Below are 17,538 nucleotides of genomic sequence, written 5' to 3'. Positions count from 1 at the left end.
ACAACATGGTCGCAGCCGCCGTCGAGGTCGAGGCTAACACCGCCATTGAGCCACAGATCAACATCGGGGGCGCGAACGGTCACAGCAAGCCACACGAGGAATACCAATATCTGAACCTCATCCGGGACATCCTCCAGTCTGGGGAACATCGTCCTGATCGCACAGGCACGGGCACGTTATCCATCCCGTTCCCGCCCCAACATCGCTACACTCTCTCCAAAACGGACGGCACTCTGGTGCTTCCACTTCTGACAACAAAGCGTGTCTTCCTGCGAGCAGTCTTGGCCGAGCTGCTCTGGTTCATTGCAGCAGACACCAATGCGAAGACCCTACAAGATCAGAATGTGCACATCTGGGACGGGAATGGGTCCCGCGAATACCTGGACAGCGTTGGCCTCTCACACCGTGAAGTAGGAGATCTTGGGCCAGTTTACGGCTTTCAGTGGAGACACTTCGGAGCAGAATATAAGGACTGCCATACGGACTATACTGGGCAGGGCGTGGATCAACTGGCGGAAGTCATTCACAAACTGAAGACAAATCCGTATGACAGGAGGATCATCATGTCCGCATGGAATCCTGCAGACATGAAGAAGATGGCTCTACCGCCATGCCACATGTTCGCCCAGTTCTATGTCTCGTTCCCTCAAAATGCTGAAACGCGGGAGGATGGCAGTAAAAGAGGCGTTCTGCATACGCTGCTGTATCAGCGAAGCAATGATATGGGCCTAGGCGTTCCATTCAACATTGCTTCTTATGCTTTGCTCACGCACATGATCGCAAGAGCTACAGATTTGGTGCCTGGCAGTCTAACGCACACCATGGGAGATGCACATGTCTATCTGGATCACAAGGAAGCCCTCGAAGTTCAACTACAGCGAGAGCCAAAAGACTTTCCCACTCTGGAGATCTGCAGGGAGGCGGGCTGCAGCATTGATGGGTGGAAGCCAGAAGATATCAAAGTGATTGGGTATGAACCGCACAAGTCGATTGCAATGAAGATGAGTGTATAGGTGTGCGCCCTGGGAGCTTGTACCGAAGAGGGGGCTTCTGGTGGAGCCGCGGCAATCGAAATGGAATACAGAAGGCTTAGGAGCCTTCTCAGCCCTGTTCAACCCCTGTCAAGCCCTTGCTGTCTCGGAGGGAAACCAAATGTGAAGCGTTGAAGCCTCGCGACGAAAGCATACGATCTTGCATCATCGATGGGGTAAAATTTCAGTTGCCTTGGTGCACAGAACCCTCACATCGACAAATAGGCGCCACAAGGCCTTCTCAGAGAAGATCTTTCAGTGGACCCAGTAATTCGCGCCTAATGCAGGGTTCATGCGCCGCAATGGCAGAGGGACGCAGAAAGACGAGAACTCTTGTTGACGGAATGGTCGTACTGGCGAGAGCCATCATTACGACATCCTAAGGCCAAGATTTCGCTAGACACAATTGGTGTTCGACTACACGATGTTTCCTGCTTGGGCCGATGACAAACATATTTACTGGGCTAGATGCAGTGAAGTGAGTAAATATCCATTTTCTCTACCAAGCGATGAAGTACCTACGTGTGGTAAATAAAACTGCTCGCTAGTGCAGGATTATTAACCAAATAATGTCTGCCATGAGTCTCCTTCATGACGACCTCGTCGAGAAACCGAGAGAAGAAGACCACATGTTCAAGCCTCGTAAACCGAACCCTAATCAGTGGAAGATCTTGCAAAGCCCCCGTAGAGATTGCCGTGGTAGACGCAAAATGACACATGACTTTCATGACTCTGAGGAAGAGTAAGATCGACTCGAGGAGGATTATGTGAGTAATATGGCAGATGCTCGTCTCGCTGCTAGGGCATTGCAGAATTTGAGACATAGTTGGAACGAGGGATGGATTTGAGGTTGTGTTCCAGGGCTGATCAAGATGTACATATTTTTCGTGCTTCTCGAGCATCAGATCTTGACGAATGTGGCTATTCGGGGGTTATTGGTATGCTCTCTTGCGTATTGAAAAGGGTTGATATAGGAGAGGGGACTAGATATATTCACATTCGTTATGGCAAAAACAAGGAATTCAACAGAGGGCACAGTGCCATGTAGAGGATCCAGTGTGACGCTTACATATATACATGCCTACCTACCTACATGTACCCTACTTTACTGGTACCTGTAGGTGAACGCAGTTGTACGTCGACAGACGGAGGAAAAGCACAGACGCGGGAAGACCCGTCTTCGCGTGTGCCGTTAGCTCCGGAGGTACCTCACCTCCACGTCAAAAGCTCCATCTGCGGCCCACCTGGAGCACTCGTCAGACACCTCGCAAGCAACGATGCTGGGCGCGCAGAGGCTGTTTGTTGCTTCTGCACACGCCGTGCGGCAGTCCGTGGGGCTTAACCGCGCACAATGGCGCAGTGTACAGCGCCAATGGCAACGACAATTGTCACTCGAATCCCGCCGACCACGCCAGTCACCCCGAATCACACAGCACATCCGGTCGCAACGGCGATATGAGTCCACCGGCTCGCAGGCGAAACAGGCTGCTGAAGCCACGGCTTCTCAGGCAAAAGCGCAAGCAATCAAAGCGGGAGCTGCTACAGCCTATACCGGTTCTCGGTTCATTGCATATGTCTATGGCACCGGTCTGGTTCTGCTGCTGAGTTTTGGCTACCTCTACGCGACTGATACGCGCGCAAGCATCCACCAATTTCTCGTGACTCCGCTCGTACGCATCATACACTCCGATGCAGAGGAAGCGCACCATGCTGGTGTTCGCTATATCAAGGCTCTCCACGACTTCGGGCTAGCCCCTAGAGAACGAGGGAATGCGGACAAGGCACTGGGCGACTTGAAAATTGAGGTCTTCGGGCACATGCTGGATAACCCAGTTGGAACCTCGGCAGGCATAGACAAGGATGCCGAGATCCCTTCCGCTTTGTTCGCGTTGGGGCCTGCGATTGTTGAGGTCGGAGGCGCGACACCTCTTCCTCAGGAAGGAAACCCGAAGCCTCGAGTGTTTCGGATACCGAGCCAGAATGCCCTGATAAATAGATATGGATTGAATTCGCAGGGCGCCGAGCATGTTGCTATGCAATTACGGGAACGAGTGAGGCAGTACGCTTACGAGAATGGACTGGGCTTGGAGGCAGAGTCAGAACGTAGGATTCTCGATGGCGAAGCGGGTGTTCCTCCTGGAAGTCTGATCGATGGCAAGCTACTTGCTGTGCAAGTAGCCAAGAACAAGACCACTCCGGACAACGACATAGCCGCCATCGCTGCAGATTATGTATTTTGTGTGGAGCACCTCGCAAAGTATGCGGATATCTTGGTCGTCAATGTCTCGTCGCCCAATACCCCAGGTCTGCGCGATCTGCAAGCGACGAAGCCGTTGACAAAAATCCTGTCCTCTGTTGTGGAGGCAGCGAAGTCTGTCGACCGAAAGACAAAACCGGCAGTCATGGTGAAGGTCTCGCCGGATGAAGACTCGGATGAACAAATAGAGGGCATATGCACCGCGATTTGGTCCTCCGGTGTTGATGGCGTCATTGTGGGTAACACGACGAAGAAGCGACCTGATCCGATTCCAAAAGGCTACATTCTGCCTGCGAACGACGTTAAGACGCTCTCTGAGGTTGGAGGATATTCCGGACCGCAGATGTTCGAACGAACGCTGAGTCTAGTGAAGCGATACCGGTTGAAGCTCGACCAAGGACCCTCCCGGGAGCGCCCCAGCAATACGCAGAACGTGGTACAAAGTCCTCTGGAACCTCTAGAGCGTGGGCTGACTGGTGATGCAACACCAGAGAACGCCCAAAAGCATGCATCTCAGGATAGCATCGAACGTGATCAGCAACGGCTCAAGCCTCTGACAGACGAAGCCGAGGCTGCAAGCAAGCGTCCGTTGATACAACTTCCCGCGCGACATACATCCGAAGAACTCGTTGCAGCGAAGCACGTCGGCCAAGCCAAGGAGCGAGCTCCCATATACCCTGATGACGCTGCAGCTCCACAGAACGCAGTTCAAACGGGTAAGGCAAGCTCCCCCCGAGAGGCCGCCGAGGGTGCGGTCCAAAAAGTGATCTCCGTCGGCGATGCGTCTGCGTCTGGCACGAACGCGAAAGCAGAACACGTCAAGTCTGAAGTCCTAGCGACATCAAGTAAGGCAAAAGCTGTTGCGAATGATGCATCGGACAAGGCGCGATCAGCAGCAGAGACAGTCAAGGCCAAGGTCAGCTCTTCTACAACATCACCAAGAGCTACAGCAGAGAAGGTCGCGAACCAGGCATCTGCCGCTGCCCAATCTGCGGCAGAAACTGCCAAGGACAGCTTCAACCACATAACGAGCGACCCCTATGCTGAAGTGTCGGCTCCACAACTTGCTTCGCGTGGGCCACCGAAGGAGAAGGTTATATTCGCAACTGGCGGCATCACGAATGGCGAGCAATGTCTGGAGATTTTGAATGCTGGTGCTAGCGTCTGCCAAGTCTACACCGCCATGATGTATGGTGGCGTAGGGACGGTCACGAGGATTAAGCAGGAGATGAGACAGGCGATCAAGAAGAGCAATGAGCCTCAAGCGTGAAAAGTCTGCTCCCGTTACAGTACCTGGATGTTTAGGGTGAGCTCTCACACACAGCTGAAGGAAGCCTACCAGATTCCCCTTGTATACACATAGAACAGCAATATTCGCAATTCTGTAGTTTTGGTCGCCTCGGAAGTCCAGGCTTAGTGAAGAAGACTATCCCTCCAGTCCATTATAGTGGAAGTGAGCAAATCCTTTAAGTGAAGTTGGTCGAGTCGGCGTCTTGGCACCACGTAGCCGACATGGAGCTCGCGTCTATTCAAGGTTCGCGACTTCGATGTCTGTACAGCTCCAAACACATTTTCTTCGATCACTCTCACATCCCCCTCTTCCTCCACCACCAACACTTAGCCAATATGGCCAGCACAGCAGGAGAAATGGCGGAAGATCCTCTCAGCCTGTTGCGCAGGTCGATTGTTGGCCAGCGCTTACCCATCCCCACCACCAACCCCGATCAACCGCAAACCGACGTCTCACTGGCGCAAGCGACACATCTGCTTTTCAACTTCGCCTCGGTACAAGATGGCGCGCAGCATATCTCCGTACCGCTCAATGCGTCCACTCGCTTCATCTCGCCCGCCGCCGGCAACAAGCCACTCGACATTAGATCCATCTTCTTCTGCTACCAATGCCGAGAGAAGAATACCGCCGACTACCTCACTGCTGTCGGTGAGCTGAACAGCGAGCTCAAAGCTGCCGGCAAGGATGAGACGGCCTCGAATGTGGTCTTCGCTGAGAAGCTGGACCTGAACATGTGGCTGGCGGGAGAAATGGGCGAGAACGACAGCGAGTACATTCAGAGCCTGGCCGATAACAAGGCCGATCGTGCAGAAATGGCCGACACGCTCAAGCAGGCGCAAGGAGATGCCGATGTTGAGATGCTCGATGCGGGGGGAGACGAAGTCAAGCGGAGGGAGGAAGAGGAGCGACTGAGTGCGATTTATGCCGCTGAGCGGAGAATGGGCGATCACAACACAGTGCTGCGCGGCATTAAGATTCAGGACTTTAGTGGCATACGCAAGTACAGCGCCCTCTTTCTCGGCAAAGGCAAGCCACAGCCAGGCGCTCAGTCGACAGTGCCGACGCTCACCAACAATCCTGCGCTACGACCTCCCGTCAAGCCTACGCAGTCCGGCCGTCGCCCGGAGCCCATCATCCTCCTCTCTTCATCCTTCTCGTCATTGCTGAAGATGCAAAATATCAAATCCTTCCTCGCTGAAGGTGTGTACCAACCTCTCGAGTCTTCCAGCGAAGCAGCCAACATTCTTCACATCACGCGACAGTTGCGCACCGTTCTTCCTGGGCATAGCACGCGTTTCATCCTTGTTGACGATCCTTCCAACTTTCGACCGGACTACTGGAACAGAGTTGTGGCAGTCTTCACAACTGGTCAGACTTGGCAATTCAAGAGCTACAGATGGACGAATCCAGCGGAATTGTTCAGCCACGCGCTGGGTGTTTACGTGGGTTACAGCGGAGAAGTCATACCGGAAACCGTCAAGGGTTGGGGCAGACAAGTGTTGAGCGTGCAGATTGACAAGGGGCAGAACAGATGGCGTGATCGCGAAGTTGTAGAGACGATATGGAGTAATATTGAGGCGAGAATGAGAGCCATGGGCTGGGGCAAGGAAGGTCGATGAGCAGCAGTAAGAGATGATGAATGTTGCATTTGTTGCGTTCAAGCGGGCTGGCGTTGGGGTCATGGCTGTGCACAGAACGGTCTAAAAGGGATACCATAGCTGGAGAGGGCCAACGAAGTCTTTGACGGCTCAGTTGAATAAAATGCTAGCATTCGACTGTCACGGGGCCGAATATGTGAAGGAAGCTCTTTTGGTAAATCGATCAAAGAGAACGTGCACTCGTAAGTCTCCTTCGACCTGACACAATGTGCGCCTACCTGAGATTACAGACGTGCCACCAGCGGAGCCCGAAAAACATCCTGCCACCAATACGACCCGATGTATACTACGACCAACTTGATCATCGACAAGGCAGCCCCATTTGTGCCACCGCTCACCGATCATCCACACACAATATCTCGTTAACTCTGTAGCTGTGGAGAACAGTGGGAAAAGAACAATGAGGCGGCTAGCAAGAAAGATTCGACGAACTTGACTAATCACACATACACTCACACACACTCTCTCTCTCTCTCACCCTGCTCTCTTCCTCTGTTCTCTCCATACCTCCACCTAAAGCAGCAGCCCCCCTCTTACTCCAACAAATCCGTGAGATCCGAAGGAACAGGAATACCCTCATCGTTCACATATGCAGCAATCGCAGCATCAAACTCCATCGCAAACTCATCATTAATCTCCGGCGCAGCTTTCTTGAAAGCGCCCGTCAACTTCATCGCAATCGCGTCACCCAGGGCGACCGTAAGAGCCTTTTGATCCTGCAAACTCTCCTTGACCTGCTTACTCACAGAAAACAGGCCGACAATCACGCCATCAAAATCCGGTTTCTTCGCCGCAATGTTGAGTAGGAGATTCTTGATATCCGGGCGAAGGGAGAGGACTTGTGTGGAGACGGCGAGCGAGTCGGCCTCGTCCAGGGTCGGGGAGGCGTTGGCGATTTGGGTGGTGTATTCGACAGCTTCGCCGACGTTGTCGGTTTGGTCTTGGATTTTGATGGCGTCGAGGGCGCCGGTGGCGGGGTTTCCGTCGAAGTAGTAGAGCATTTGGTTGAGGACGCCGATTTGCGCTTGCACTTGTTGCAGCCCGTAGACGATGTTGGCCCCCTGGCGTTTCTCGATGGCGGCTCCGAGGGCTGTTGCTGTAAAGGGGAGCAACGCGCACAGCGCGTTGGAGATGGAACGCATTGTTGAGGGTATAGGGGGGGTTTGGATGCTGCTAGCGAGTGGACTATCGAAGGAATAAGTTCTGGTGGTGATGAACTGAAAAAAAGGAACGAATGTGCTTTGGAAGGTGTGTGTGGTTGCTTCGCTTTCTACGAAGTGTACATGGCGTCTGCAGAATCGTCCGTCCCTGTCTTATGAGTTCGATGGCAAGGCTCTTGGAACCATTACACTGACTGCAACGGCAGCCTCGCCAATGTGATGAAGGACGAGGGTGTTGGTTGTCATGCTAGGTACGATATACCCAATCATTCTGTGGTGTACAAGAACAATCACCGAGGCTGCGATGTTGCAACCCAGGAGACCTTGCGCGTGCTAATATCCGCTCCGCTACGAATCCATAGAGGCCTTGCACACGAAGCGAGGGCATGTCATGCTGTTTGGAAGCATAACTGATATAGAGTGTGAGGAGATCACGACAGAACAAGGATGACATTGCTGGTCAGTTCTTGATCCCCACATGACACCCCCGTATCCCAGTCCACGACTATAACATCGTGATCGCTGTCCAGTGACGATCCTATACAGAAAGATCGACACTGACGACTCTTTGCGCAAGAGAAATACCATATATTCATCTCGGCTGCCATGCAAAAACATACGAGTCCACTGTGATGAACTTACCCTACAGTAGGTAGATCCCTGGTAGTTGTGGTAGCGATGAGTCGGTTCTCTTGCTATTCGGCATGTTCATCCGAGACTGGTCTGGGGAAACTCGTTCTCAGAAGCTGACTGCTTGCCGTTGCTTGTTGATGAAGCCGGGTTTCTGTAGTAGCGGAAAGAATATGGATGTGATTCACCAATGAGGCCGTGAAGCCTTTCCACAACACTGGGCTGCCAAGGTGGTTCATGATCTGATATATCCTGGACAGGCTGAGCATCATGCTCGACTGGACGGTTGTCTCCTGTCAAGACACTTTCATATTATCGGCAAGGCCACATGCCCACATCCGCACGAGGTGAGCCTGGTGAGGTCGAGATGCTCCATGTGGGCCGGGCCGTGTTTCAGGTACTCATCTTCAGGCCACTTTCTATGAGATGGACATGATGCCTCCCTACCTGAGCATGTCAAGCAGACAAGCACCGACTCCAGTTTGAGTCCAATCATGCTTTCCACGCCTGCTCTGCCCGCTCTCCTCGCACTGGCTCACAGTGCGGAGGTCTCCCCTGCATCTTCTCGCCGCCGTCGCAGCCCCGTTAACAGTCCCAATCAGGCTGAAGATTCCCGTTTCCACTTGTCTTGTATTTATGCTGGAAGCCTGAGGGGCTGCAAAAACTGGACCAAGGTTGGCGCCCATCTCGAGGCCACGATATAGAACTTGTGCCCCGAACAGGGCGCGGGCACATGGTTGGTCTCCGACGTATGCTGTATGTGCCAACTGCCAACTGTGTGGGAAGAAGTGCGACATGGCACTCCCACTGAAGTCTGGGTGGAGCATGCTCCGAACAAGGGCCTGTGCTATTATTCCCTCGGTGGAGATGAACGACACGGGTCTTCCACTAGTGCAGGCAAACTTCCAACCAATGACAGAGCCCTTACACACCTCATTACATGCACCCCCTGGAGGTGGTTCTATCAGGGACATGTAGGTACTATATACCATCGACTTCCTCCCACCTGATCTCTGCCTCACCTAGGCTACCTCGTCTGCACAACCTCTAACGCTAATGCTACTCTTTTCCAATGCCTAGCTTGGTGCACACGGCCGGCAGCGATGTATAACTCATCTATCCAAAGACGACTTTGCCGCTGGGATGCCTGGTTTCAGACACGTCGTGTAACGCTAACACGCCTGTCTATACGTAGCTTACCGATAGCCATGGTGCGAAGGTAGTAGAGAGCGCAAACGAGGCATGGCGGGAATATCCTCCTGCAAAGTCAATACCCAACGTCTTCCAAAGTTTCTTGCTCAACCAGAGTGCATCTCGCCTGGCCAAAACTCTCCCTGGTATCGAGCATGTCACTGGTCAGAGCGAATGCGCCGCTTCAAAAGCTCAACTTTCATCACTGCCAACTCGAGGACCTCGCCCGCCACAATCATGCGCTGAAGAAAGAAGATTGTGCCTTTCAGCAGGAAATCGCGATCAAGAACAAATGTGCTTTCACAGCTAACGAAGTTGCTAAAGTAGAGCACGCTAAAGAGCACGCCATAGAGCTCGCAGAATGGAAGCCCGAGTATCAAGAGAAGCACACGAGGTTTCGGCAGGTACTCGTAAATCGCAAGCGCAAGCTTGATGAGTCGAATCAAGTCGCCCGGAAAGTTGGCCGTCTTCGCAATATGAACACGATCCTCCTTCGCATCACGACTCTACGGAACACGGAATATGTGGATACCAAGGGCGAGATGCAAGCGCTTCTCTGGAAGAGAGGTCTCGTTTGCAAGGTGATTCCGATTCCGAGCGCAAACAGTCCCTCGAGGTGAACACAGCGTTGCTGCAGTCTCAGCGTGAGCGGAAGGCTTATCTGGAGAGATACAAGGTCGAGCACAAAGCGCACCAAGAGAATATCACAAAAACTCTCTTCTTGGGTGAATCCTCTTAATGTGAGCAAGTCGCGAGGGGCAATGACGAGAAGGCCGCGCGGTAATGGTATCATAAGCTTTGTGAAGACACGAGAGTGCAATACTTGTCCGAGGCGGAGAAGCTGAGCGCTGGGCTTGTCGCGGCTACCGCTCTCGCGAATGCAGAATCGTCTGCCGCGAGACGGCCGAGATAGAACATCTTCGGCATGCCGATCGCGTGGCAAACCAGATAATAGCTCTGAAGAAGGAACTCGAAGAGTACAAATCACGTAGCACACGCCTCGGGCGCGAGCTCAATGATGCAGCCAGGCGGTCCAGGGCAGTCGACATGCATCTCGAGAAGGTGAAGTACAAACTAATATGAACGCATTAACAATATCGGCCTCTAGCCACCAGGGAGGGTAGAGAGGCGAAGGCTGGGGATGAACTGGCCGCAGGATAAGGACGTCAGACCGGATCCATATCTGAAGGGCTGAAGCCGCCCGTTGATAAGCATTTCCCCGCCGCCAAGCACTTGGCACTCGATGGAGTGCCTCCTACAAGGTCAGGTACCTCCACCACACTTCCAACCAGCTCTCTCTTCTCGACATACCAGACCGACAACAACACTTCCAAGAACCTCCCCTCAATACAGCAATCTGCTGCGATGAAGCGGCCTTCGGTCGGCTGCCATGTGATGCAGGACTTGTAACATGACACGATTTGATCGAATGTGCTCACGTGGTACGACGTGCTAGTGCATGCACGTTACCAAACCTCAGGCGCCCGCGGACGGTGCACAGCCCAGTTTCTGCCTGGCCGCAGCAACACTGTGATAGCCACGAGCAGTGCTTATGGGCGTCCTCAATTGATATCCATTGCTCAATGGCTATCATAAAAGGCACAGGTAAGGCGCATTTTCATGAATTTCCCACTCGCCGTCGCTCTATGAACGTACACAGACACTTCATCACATCCACTTCATTCATCGGTCCGAGCTATTGGTAGCGCTGACAGAGCTGATACCGATGACTGCATCTAATCTTCGCTCTAATTACTGCCATTGATCTACTGATGCTCGCGCTGGCGACAATCGCACACGCATGTTCTGACAGGCCCGAAAACTTCAACCTGATCAACTTCGAGTGAGCTCCCGTAGTGGCAAGCATGTTGGGGCAATACCAGTGTGCGCAATTGGTATGCCAACTTGATACAGTCGACTAGGAATCAACAGTAAATCCGATGCTGACTTTGGGCCAGAAGAAGTCGCCCATGGAGCGTGGGCACTCTCGTGCTACACCCACCTTCCAGCTACATCAGTCCGTACCGCAAGGGCAACCTACACCAATTACCAATACAGTGTCTGGGATCTCGGCGCCCTGTAGAGTCGACTTCGCCGCCTTTGATATGCAGAACAATCGTTCCGTACCAGCTCAAGTACCTCGAGAGCAAATTGAACGCCAGCGAGCTCTCGCTAATCGGCAGGACCGCTCTGCAACTCCCGAAAGTGTGGCCGGCTCGTTGGATATACCCATAGACCATCTCTGGAGCGAGTTAGCCCTCGATACTGAACAACTTGGTAATCAGCAATTCATCCAACTTCCGCAGACTCAGGTGACGATCGACCCAGCCCCGCCGTGTTTCGACAACTTCTATGGAGTGTCTGTTTATCCCGCTTTCGAAACCATGCAGGCAGGGTTCATCTCGCAGCTGTCTGCTAGTAACCTAGAGCAGTTCTTTCCAGAATTAGCCGAGCCTGTACAAGACGTGCACCAGCGACAGTGTATGTCATCTACCGAAGCCCAGCTAACAACCCCCACTACGAGTCCGCCACAAGCCCTCTCAGACGACAACCTTGGCTATCATAATCTGCGTACGGATGCACTGCCACTTGGTCACATGCAAGGCTGGTTGGGACGCGCTGCAGCTTCTGGATATCGAGATATGCCACGTCTGGATACTGCTCACTTGGCGCCTCCGACCTTATCAGATGCCCACTTGTCGCCTTCGTCCGCTTCCTCAGGGGGTTCTTCTGCTAGCAGGTCACCTCGCCGAAGCAAAGAGGACATGGCTCTCGGTGAGATCGGTTGCAGCCAGTGCGATGCTGCGTTTAGTACGCAGAGCGACCTGACGCATCACCTTCGATCGCATCAGCCCTATGAAAGCCGAAATCACGTCTGTCCGCATTGTGACAAACGTTTTCAGTATCGGAAAGATCTGGCGAGACATTTGCCGAAACACGATCCCAATCGAAGACGGTACCATTGTCGTTTTCTGGGTTGTAAATTCCATACGAAGGGCTTCGGCCGGCAAGATCATCTCGATCGCCATCTGGCGAGCCAACATTGCAACGAGCCGTCCAGGCGCATCTCGAGGTCCTCATCGAATCGGACGGTCTCTTAGCCTTGGCAGGCTACAGCGATCGGGGGGCAGAACGTGGGCTATTGTGTGCCACGTCGTTCTTTCGATCCAGCGATGCTGTCTGTTTACTACGAAAGTGCCGGAGAATGTTCACGAATGTAACAATGTAAAACAAAGAACAAGCGTGCGTACATGGGAGAAGTGTATATAGAGAGAAGGAGTAGGCGGCATCCGAAATACCTCTAGATGTAACACCAAGACAATGGCGTAGCCCCGAAGCCTCCCTCGACACAAGTCGGTCACTCCACTATGCTTTGAAAGCCGTCGTCGAGTCAACGCGTTGCATCAACACACCAAATTTCGCGTCGTCAGCGATGCTGCAAGGCTGCGCCGAGATCGCTCTTGGAGAGCTTTGGACGTGATACGTCGGGTTGGTACAGAACTACGCGGGGATAAGCCTCAGACACATGTATACAGAACCTAGGAAGCGTAAGGACGTCACCTCAAGCCTCAAGGTAGGTAAAATGTATGGTAGGGCGTGAGGTGGCTGCTGATTCTGAAGCGGTGAAGGTTACAGATAAGGTAAGGTACGGTATCTGTATCGATCGATGAGGAAAAAGATTGAGGCTATGTTTTTTTCTTTCTCGAAGGTCTGTCTCTGAACTCAGAGTCCCTGAGGTACAGATTCAGGGAGTTGGGAGACATACCTTGCCTACCTGAGGCATAGACGGAACCGCTAGATACCTTACTCCGCCACAATGGAGGGTACATGTAGCCCTAAACTCCTACCTTCTTCCTTAGCTCGATCTGCCTTTTTGCTGTGATGTGGCTTAGCCTACCTACTAAGTACAGTCGGGTACCTCCGGAGGTAGTAAATAGTGCATGGGGAGGACGGCATCGGGCCGGTCCTTCTAGTCCACAAATTGGAGGTAGACGCTCTTCACAACTTGACTTCATCTTCAGCATGTCCGCGTCGACTGATTACACGACGCATATTTCTCGTGTGTGCTCTGTTGACGTAGCACACAGCACGCAGGCATCAAAGCCTTGACAGCCGAGGTAATAGCAGAGATTGAGGCCTCAGGCCTTAATCTCGCGGGTATATAGACACTCTGATAGCCGCTCAATTTGATAGACTATAGATCTCAAATTTACTTAATTAACAGGTTATAAGCCCGGATTCCGTAACGGTTTCTACTTTAACTTTATCCTTCCTATCTCGGCCTACGCGTACATCTCAGACCGGTATTAAACGAACGCGTAGCTAGTTACTAGAAGCTTCTAATATATAACTTACGATACTCGGTACCCTAAGCCGAGCCAATTATACGATACTACGTATCCGAGGCATTAACCTCTAAGAAAATTTTAATCTATACTTATACTCTTATACTAACGTCCAAATCTATACTAATTACTAAAAACCCTCTAGATTCGACGATAGCGACGATCCTACGACCGACAATCTACGAAGCGTTACTCGCGAAGTCGTTACAAGCGAGACTTGTCTAAATCTAGTCAAGTTGACTTTTTAAGTTATACGAATTATAGAGACGTAACAGAGATATAATATAGTTAATTATAAAAAACCCTTTACCGCTTACAATTAGCGGTTACGATAGTATTTATTACTCGACTAAGAAACTAACTACTCGTAGTATATAGTTAACGATTAACGAACCCTCAAACTACTTATAACAAGCAAATTAGCGCTACAAACTCTTATATAGAACGCTATCAACAGAGTCCGATATTACGCTTACTTCTTAACTTATATTACCTCTACCGCTCGTTACTATAACCGACAATACTAAGACCCTACTACTTACTCGCCTCGACGGCCTATACTAGTAGCTTACTTAGCAGTTATATATTACTAATAAAATCATCCTTAGCGGTTACGGTTCTATAGTATCGACTAGTAAAACCGTACTAATTAGACAGCCTACCGTCGCCGGAGTTCGGCAAACTAGTAGTATACTAGGTATTACTACCGTTCCGGCGGAAAGTAATAAGTTATTTAACGAACGCCTAGATGCCTAGAACGAGAAACAGCTCGGCGCTTATGCTTTAGTAAAGGAATTCTATAGCCCTATCGCTAGGTTACTACTCGAGACAGCCGAGAGTAACTACGAACCTATATTTACGGCTATTAACGAGCGCCTCCGAGCTAAATTCGAACTAGTAGGTTCCGGACGTTATTAAGAACTCTGTTATACGTTTACTAACCTTATACTCGCTAGGTATAACGATATCTCCAATTATAGTACTTAATTCACCTAAACTTACGACGAGATAGTAAACCTCGACGCGAAATTAACGCTACTAGAGCTATTTCTCGTTTAGGCCTATCTTAGCGGCCTTAGCGATATATTCAGCGAATTTATTACCGTATTTAACCTTTAGTATTTACTCGTACCTACTGCTATTAACGGCGTTACTTAAACTATAGTTAGTATAGCTATCGTACGACGCAAAGTTAAAGAATACGCAAGCAGAATACAGTTAGATAGTAACGTCGCTCTATATAACCGTTAACGCCGTCCGAACGACGGCCCCGACTACAAGTACTATAGTAAAAGGTATAGGGGTACTTACTAGACTATCGACCCTAGTAAGGTACCTTAGGTATAGATCGACCGTTACTCTAACTCTAAGAAACGCAAAAACACCGACGACGCCGTATTTAGTAGACTAACCGATACTAGCAGCGGACGATACAACGTAATAGTTACTAGAGACAATAATAGTAAAGAAGCGCTATACTTTACGTTATATAACGATACGCGTAAATACATAGCAATTCATCGTAGCATTAATCTTTACGACTGCTTTATCCTCGATAGCGGCGCTACCGGCTCGCTTATCGGTCGTAAAGACCTCTTTATACTAGATACCTATATTACTATTAACTCGGCCGAATCCAACGGTATTAGTAGTACTAAGTTACGACTAATCGGCTAAGGGACGCTCCGAATTAAGTGCCGTAACGGTCGATAGATTCAAATACCGAATACCTAGTACGCGCTAAACGTAGGAGTAAACCTCCTGTCTCTTAACGCAATATAGCTATATATTAAGAGCGTCGTAAAGACAGCTAACGGCCTAGTATTTACAAAAGATAGCGATCGATACTCGGTAACTATTACTAGAGGCCTCCTAATACTAGATACCTATAACGAGTAACTTACTAAACGACTAACCGGCTTCTACGGCGCTGCCTACTCGGTCGACAGATTACTTCGTTTATAGTACGAGCGAATAGTATACCTAAGTAAAAGCGGTCTTATTAAGCTCTATAGTATATCTACTAGAATAGAAGCGTTACGAACCGACTGCCTCTACGAAAGTTGCGTCCTTAGTAGACAAACAACGAAACCGTATAACTATTACTTACCCTACGGTCGTTATAAAATAGACGTTATATACGTCGACGTAGTATATTTACTACTCGAAGCGTTCGACGGAAGTAAGTACTTCGTTAGTATTATCGACGACTTTACTTAATAGGGCGTTACTATACCGATAAAGCGACGCGCCGACGTACCGCAAGTAGTCTAAGAATTTATTACTAATAACAGTACCCCTAAATACTATACAACCTTAATTATTTAGGATAGAGGAGGTAAAAACACAAGCGATAGTTACTTTAGGTAGTCTAGAAATAGAGGGATTGCTTAGTACCTCTTAAGTACTAAACAATACGAACAAAACGGTACGGCCGAGGCATTTAACAAAACTATCGAAATAAAGATATAGACGATACTTCTCGTATTACCTAATCTCGACCCCCGGTACTAGCCGCTAGTAATTAAGTATAGAATTACTTATCTACAAAACAGATTACTATACCGAAGGCTAACTATAATACTATATAAGGCCTAGACAGGTTATAAACTATACCTCTCAAATATACGAATTATAGGGTATAAGGCCTACGTCTATAAAAAGACTGCTAACATAAGCAAAATAATTAGTACTAGGGCTAGAATCGAGAGGTTACTCGGTTTCAAAGGTAACGGCTATTACCTAGTTACTTCCGAGAACCCTAAATAGCTATAATAGAGGTTCGACGTAGACTTCGACGAACTATACCTAAACTGTACGAGTATTACTAAATACAGTAGTAACGATAATAGTCTAGTTACGGTCTTAGAGTTAGAGGGAGAAACTAATATAGCAACTTATTAACTAACAACCTCGGACTAAGCGGATACGCCGACAAGCCTAAATTACGAACTACTATATAAACGACGGCTTATAAACTACGAGTTACAACATATATAGCGCGTAAACTACGAGTTAATATAAGCTAGTTACTTAGGCTACGGCTAGAGCTACGAGCCGACGCGAACAGACTACGAGTCTATAAACTACAATTCTACGAACTACGAGTTACGAGATTACAAGTTACAAGGCTACGAGCCTACGAACTACGAATCTACGAACTACAAGTTACGAGAGTACGAGTTATAAGACTACGAGTTAGCGCGATTAGGCTACGAGCTACTAAATATACTACTAGAGTACGCGTTAAGAACGTACCCTAAGATAGTCGGAATTGACGCGCTATTATCCGAACTAGGCCTTATTATAGGTACAACCTACCCTAGTAGGTATATAGGGTAGGTTAGGTATTAGCAATACCTAATAGGTATAGGTATTTAGCTAGGTATACCTAACCTATCGGGTTAGGTACAAACCTAGTAGGTATTGCGATACCTAGTAGGTATTGCGTACCTATTAGGTATTGAATCTTCGTATATAGAAATAAAAAACCTAGAAACCGGGTACCCTAACGAGAGCGAAGAAGCGATTTATTTAGACTAGGTATAAGAAAAGAAACTATATATAAACCCGATATAGATACGAAAGTAAAGATTATAGTTAAATTGGATAAAGAAACTTAGGATTATATATACGCTATACTACAAGTTGTAATATTTTGAATCTTAAGAAATATAGTCGGCAAATATAGTCGGTAGGTAAACTTTATACAAGCTTAAAGCAATCTCCCTATAATCGTCTCGTAGTATCCCGGAGGCACTCCTACGTAAGCTTGAAACTTAGGCGTACTAATCGCCTTAGCTCCTCTACTATATTACCCTCGTTATCGCTAATCGTATCTAAGTTACTAATCCGTTCTATAAGATCTTTCGTCTGCTCTCGGTCTTTACTAAGGATCTCCTATAAAGTTAGAGTACTAAGAAGCGCTTAGGAAACCTCTATAGCCTCTTAGGCAATAGAACTCTAGTATCGTA

At 49.5% G+C, this 17,538-nt stretch overlaps 6 protein-coding genes across 6 annotated transcripts; 4 read left to right on the top strand and 2 right to left on the bottom strand.

Moving 5' to 3' along the window:
* Positions 1–5: 5 nt before the first annotated feature.
* Positions 6–2,058, top strand: SEPMUDRAFT_70302 (bifunctional dihydrofolate reductase-thymidylate synthase; the record flags this gene model as incomplete). Its single annotated transcript, XM_016909897.1, has 2 exons — positions 6–1,509; positions 1,580–2,058. The coding sequence occupies one exon, from the start codon at positions 6–8 to the stop codon at positions 1,011–1,013; it is 1,008 nt and encodes a 335-aa protein (XP_016758940.1). The 3' UTR covers positions 1,014–1,509; positions 1,580–2,058.
* A 248-nt stretch (positions 2,059–2,306) lies between these two features.
* SEPMUDRAFT_150799 (FMN-linked oxidoreductase) lies at positions 2,307–4,710 on the top strand (the record flags this gene model as incomplete). The annotated part of the gene is made up of 1 exon (XM_016906405.1): positions 2,307–4,710. A coding segment is annotated over one exon (2,252 nt), but the record flags the coding sequence as incomplete, so codon positions are not given.
* Positions 4,711–4,935: 225 nt separating this feature from the next.
* SEPMUDRAFT_70294 (CDC73-domain-containing protein) lies at positions 4,936–6,809 on the top strand (the record flags this gene model as incomplete). The annotated part of the gene is made up of 1 exon (XM_016909896.1): positions 4,936–6,809. The coding sequence occupies one exon, from the start codon at positions 4,936–4,938 to the stop codon at positions 6,196–6,198; it is 1,263 nt and encodes a 420-aa protein (XP_016758938.1). The 3' UTR covers positions 6,199–6,809.
* On the bottom strand, positions 6,771–7,379 carry SEPMUDRAFT_110070 (uncharacterized protein; the record flags this gene model as incomplete). The annotated part of the gene is made up of 1 exon (XM_016900824.1): positions 6,771–7,379. One exon carries the CDS (start codon positions 7,377–7,379, stop codon positions 6,771–6,773), a length of 609 nt encoding a protein of 202 aa, XP_016758937.1.
* Positions 7,380–8,822: 1,443 nt separating this feature from the next.
* Positions 8,823–9,838, top strand: SEPMUDRAFT_110069 (uncharacterized protein; the record flags this gene model as incomplete). Its single annotated transcript, XM_016900823.1, has 2 exons — positions 8,823–9,001; positions 9,334–9,838. 2 exons carry the CDS (start codon positions 8,823–8,825, stop codon positions 9,836–9,838), a joined length of 684 nt encoding a protein of 227 aa, XP_016758936.1.
* A 2,128-nt stretch (positions 9,839–11,966) lies between these two features.
* On the bottom strand, positions 11,967–12,538 carry SEPMUDRAFT_150798 (uncharacterized protein; the record flags this gene model as incomplete). The annotated part of the gene is made up of 1 exon (XM_016906404.1): positions 11,967–12,538. A coding segment is annotated over exon 1 (294 nt), but the record flags the coding sequence as incomplete, so codon positions are not given.
* Between the last annotated feature and the right edge of the window lie 5,000 nt (positions 12,539–17,538).

The sequence above is a fragment of the Sphaerulina musiva genome (genome assembly GCF_000320565.1).
Source record: "Sphaerulina musiva SO2202 unplaced genomic scaffold SEPMUscaffold_8, whole genome shotgun sequence".
NCBI classification, from domain to species: domain Eukaryota; kingdom Fungi; phylum Ascomycota; class Dothideomycetes; order Mycosphaerellales; family Mycosphaerellaceae; genus Sphaerulina; species Sphaerulina musiva.
Note: the sequence above shows the minus strand (reverse complement) of the source record. Positions and strands in the feature narration are given on the sequence as shown.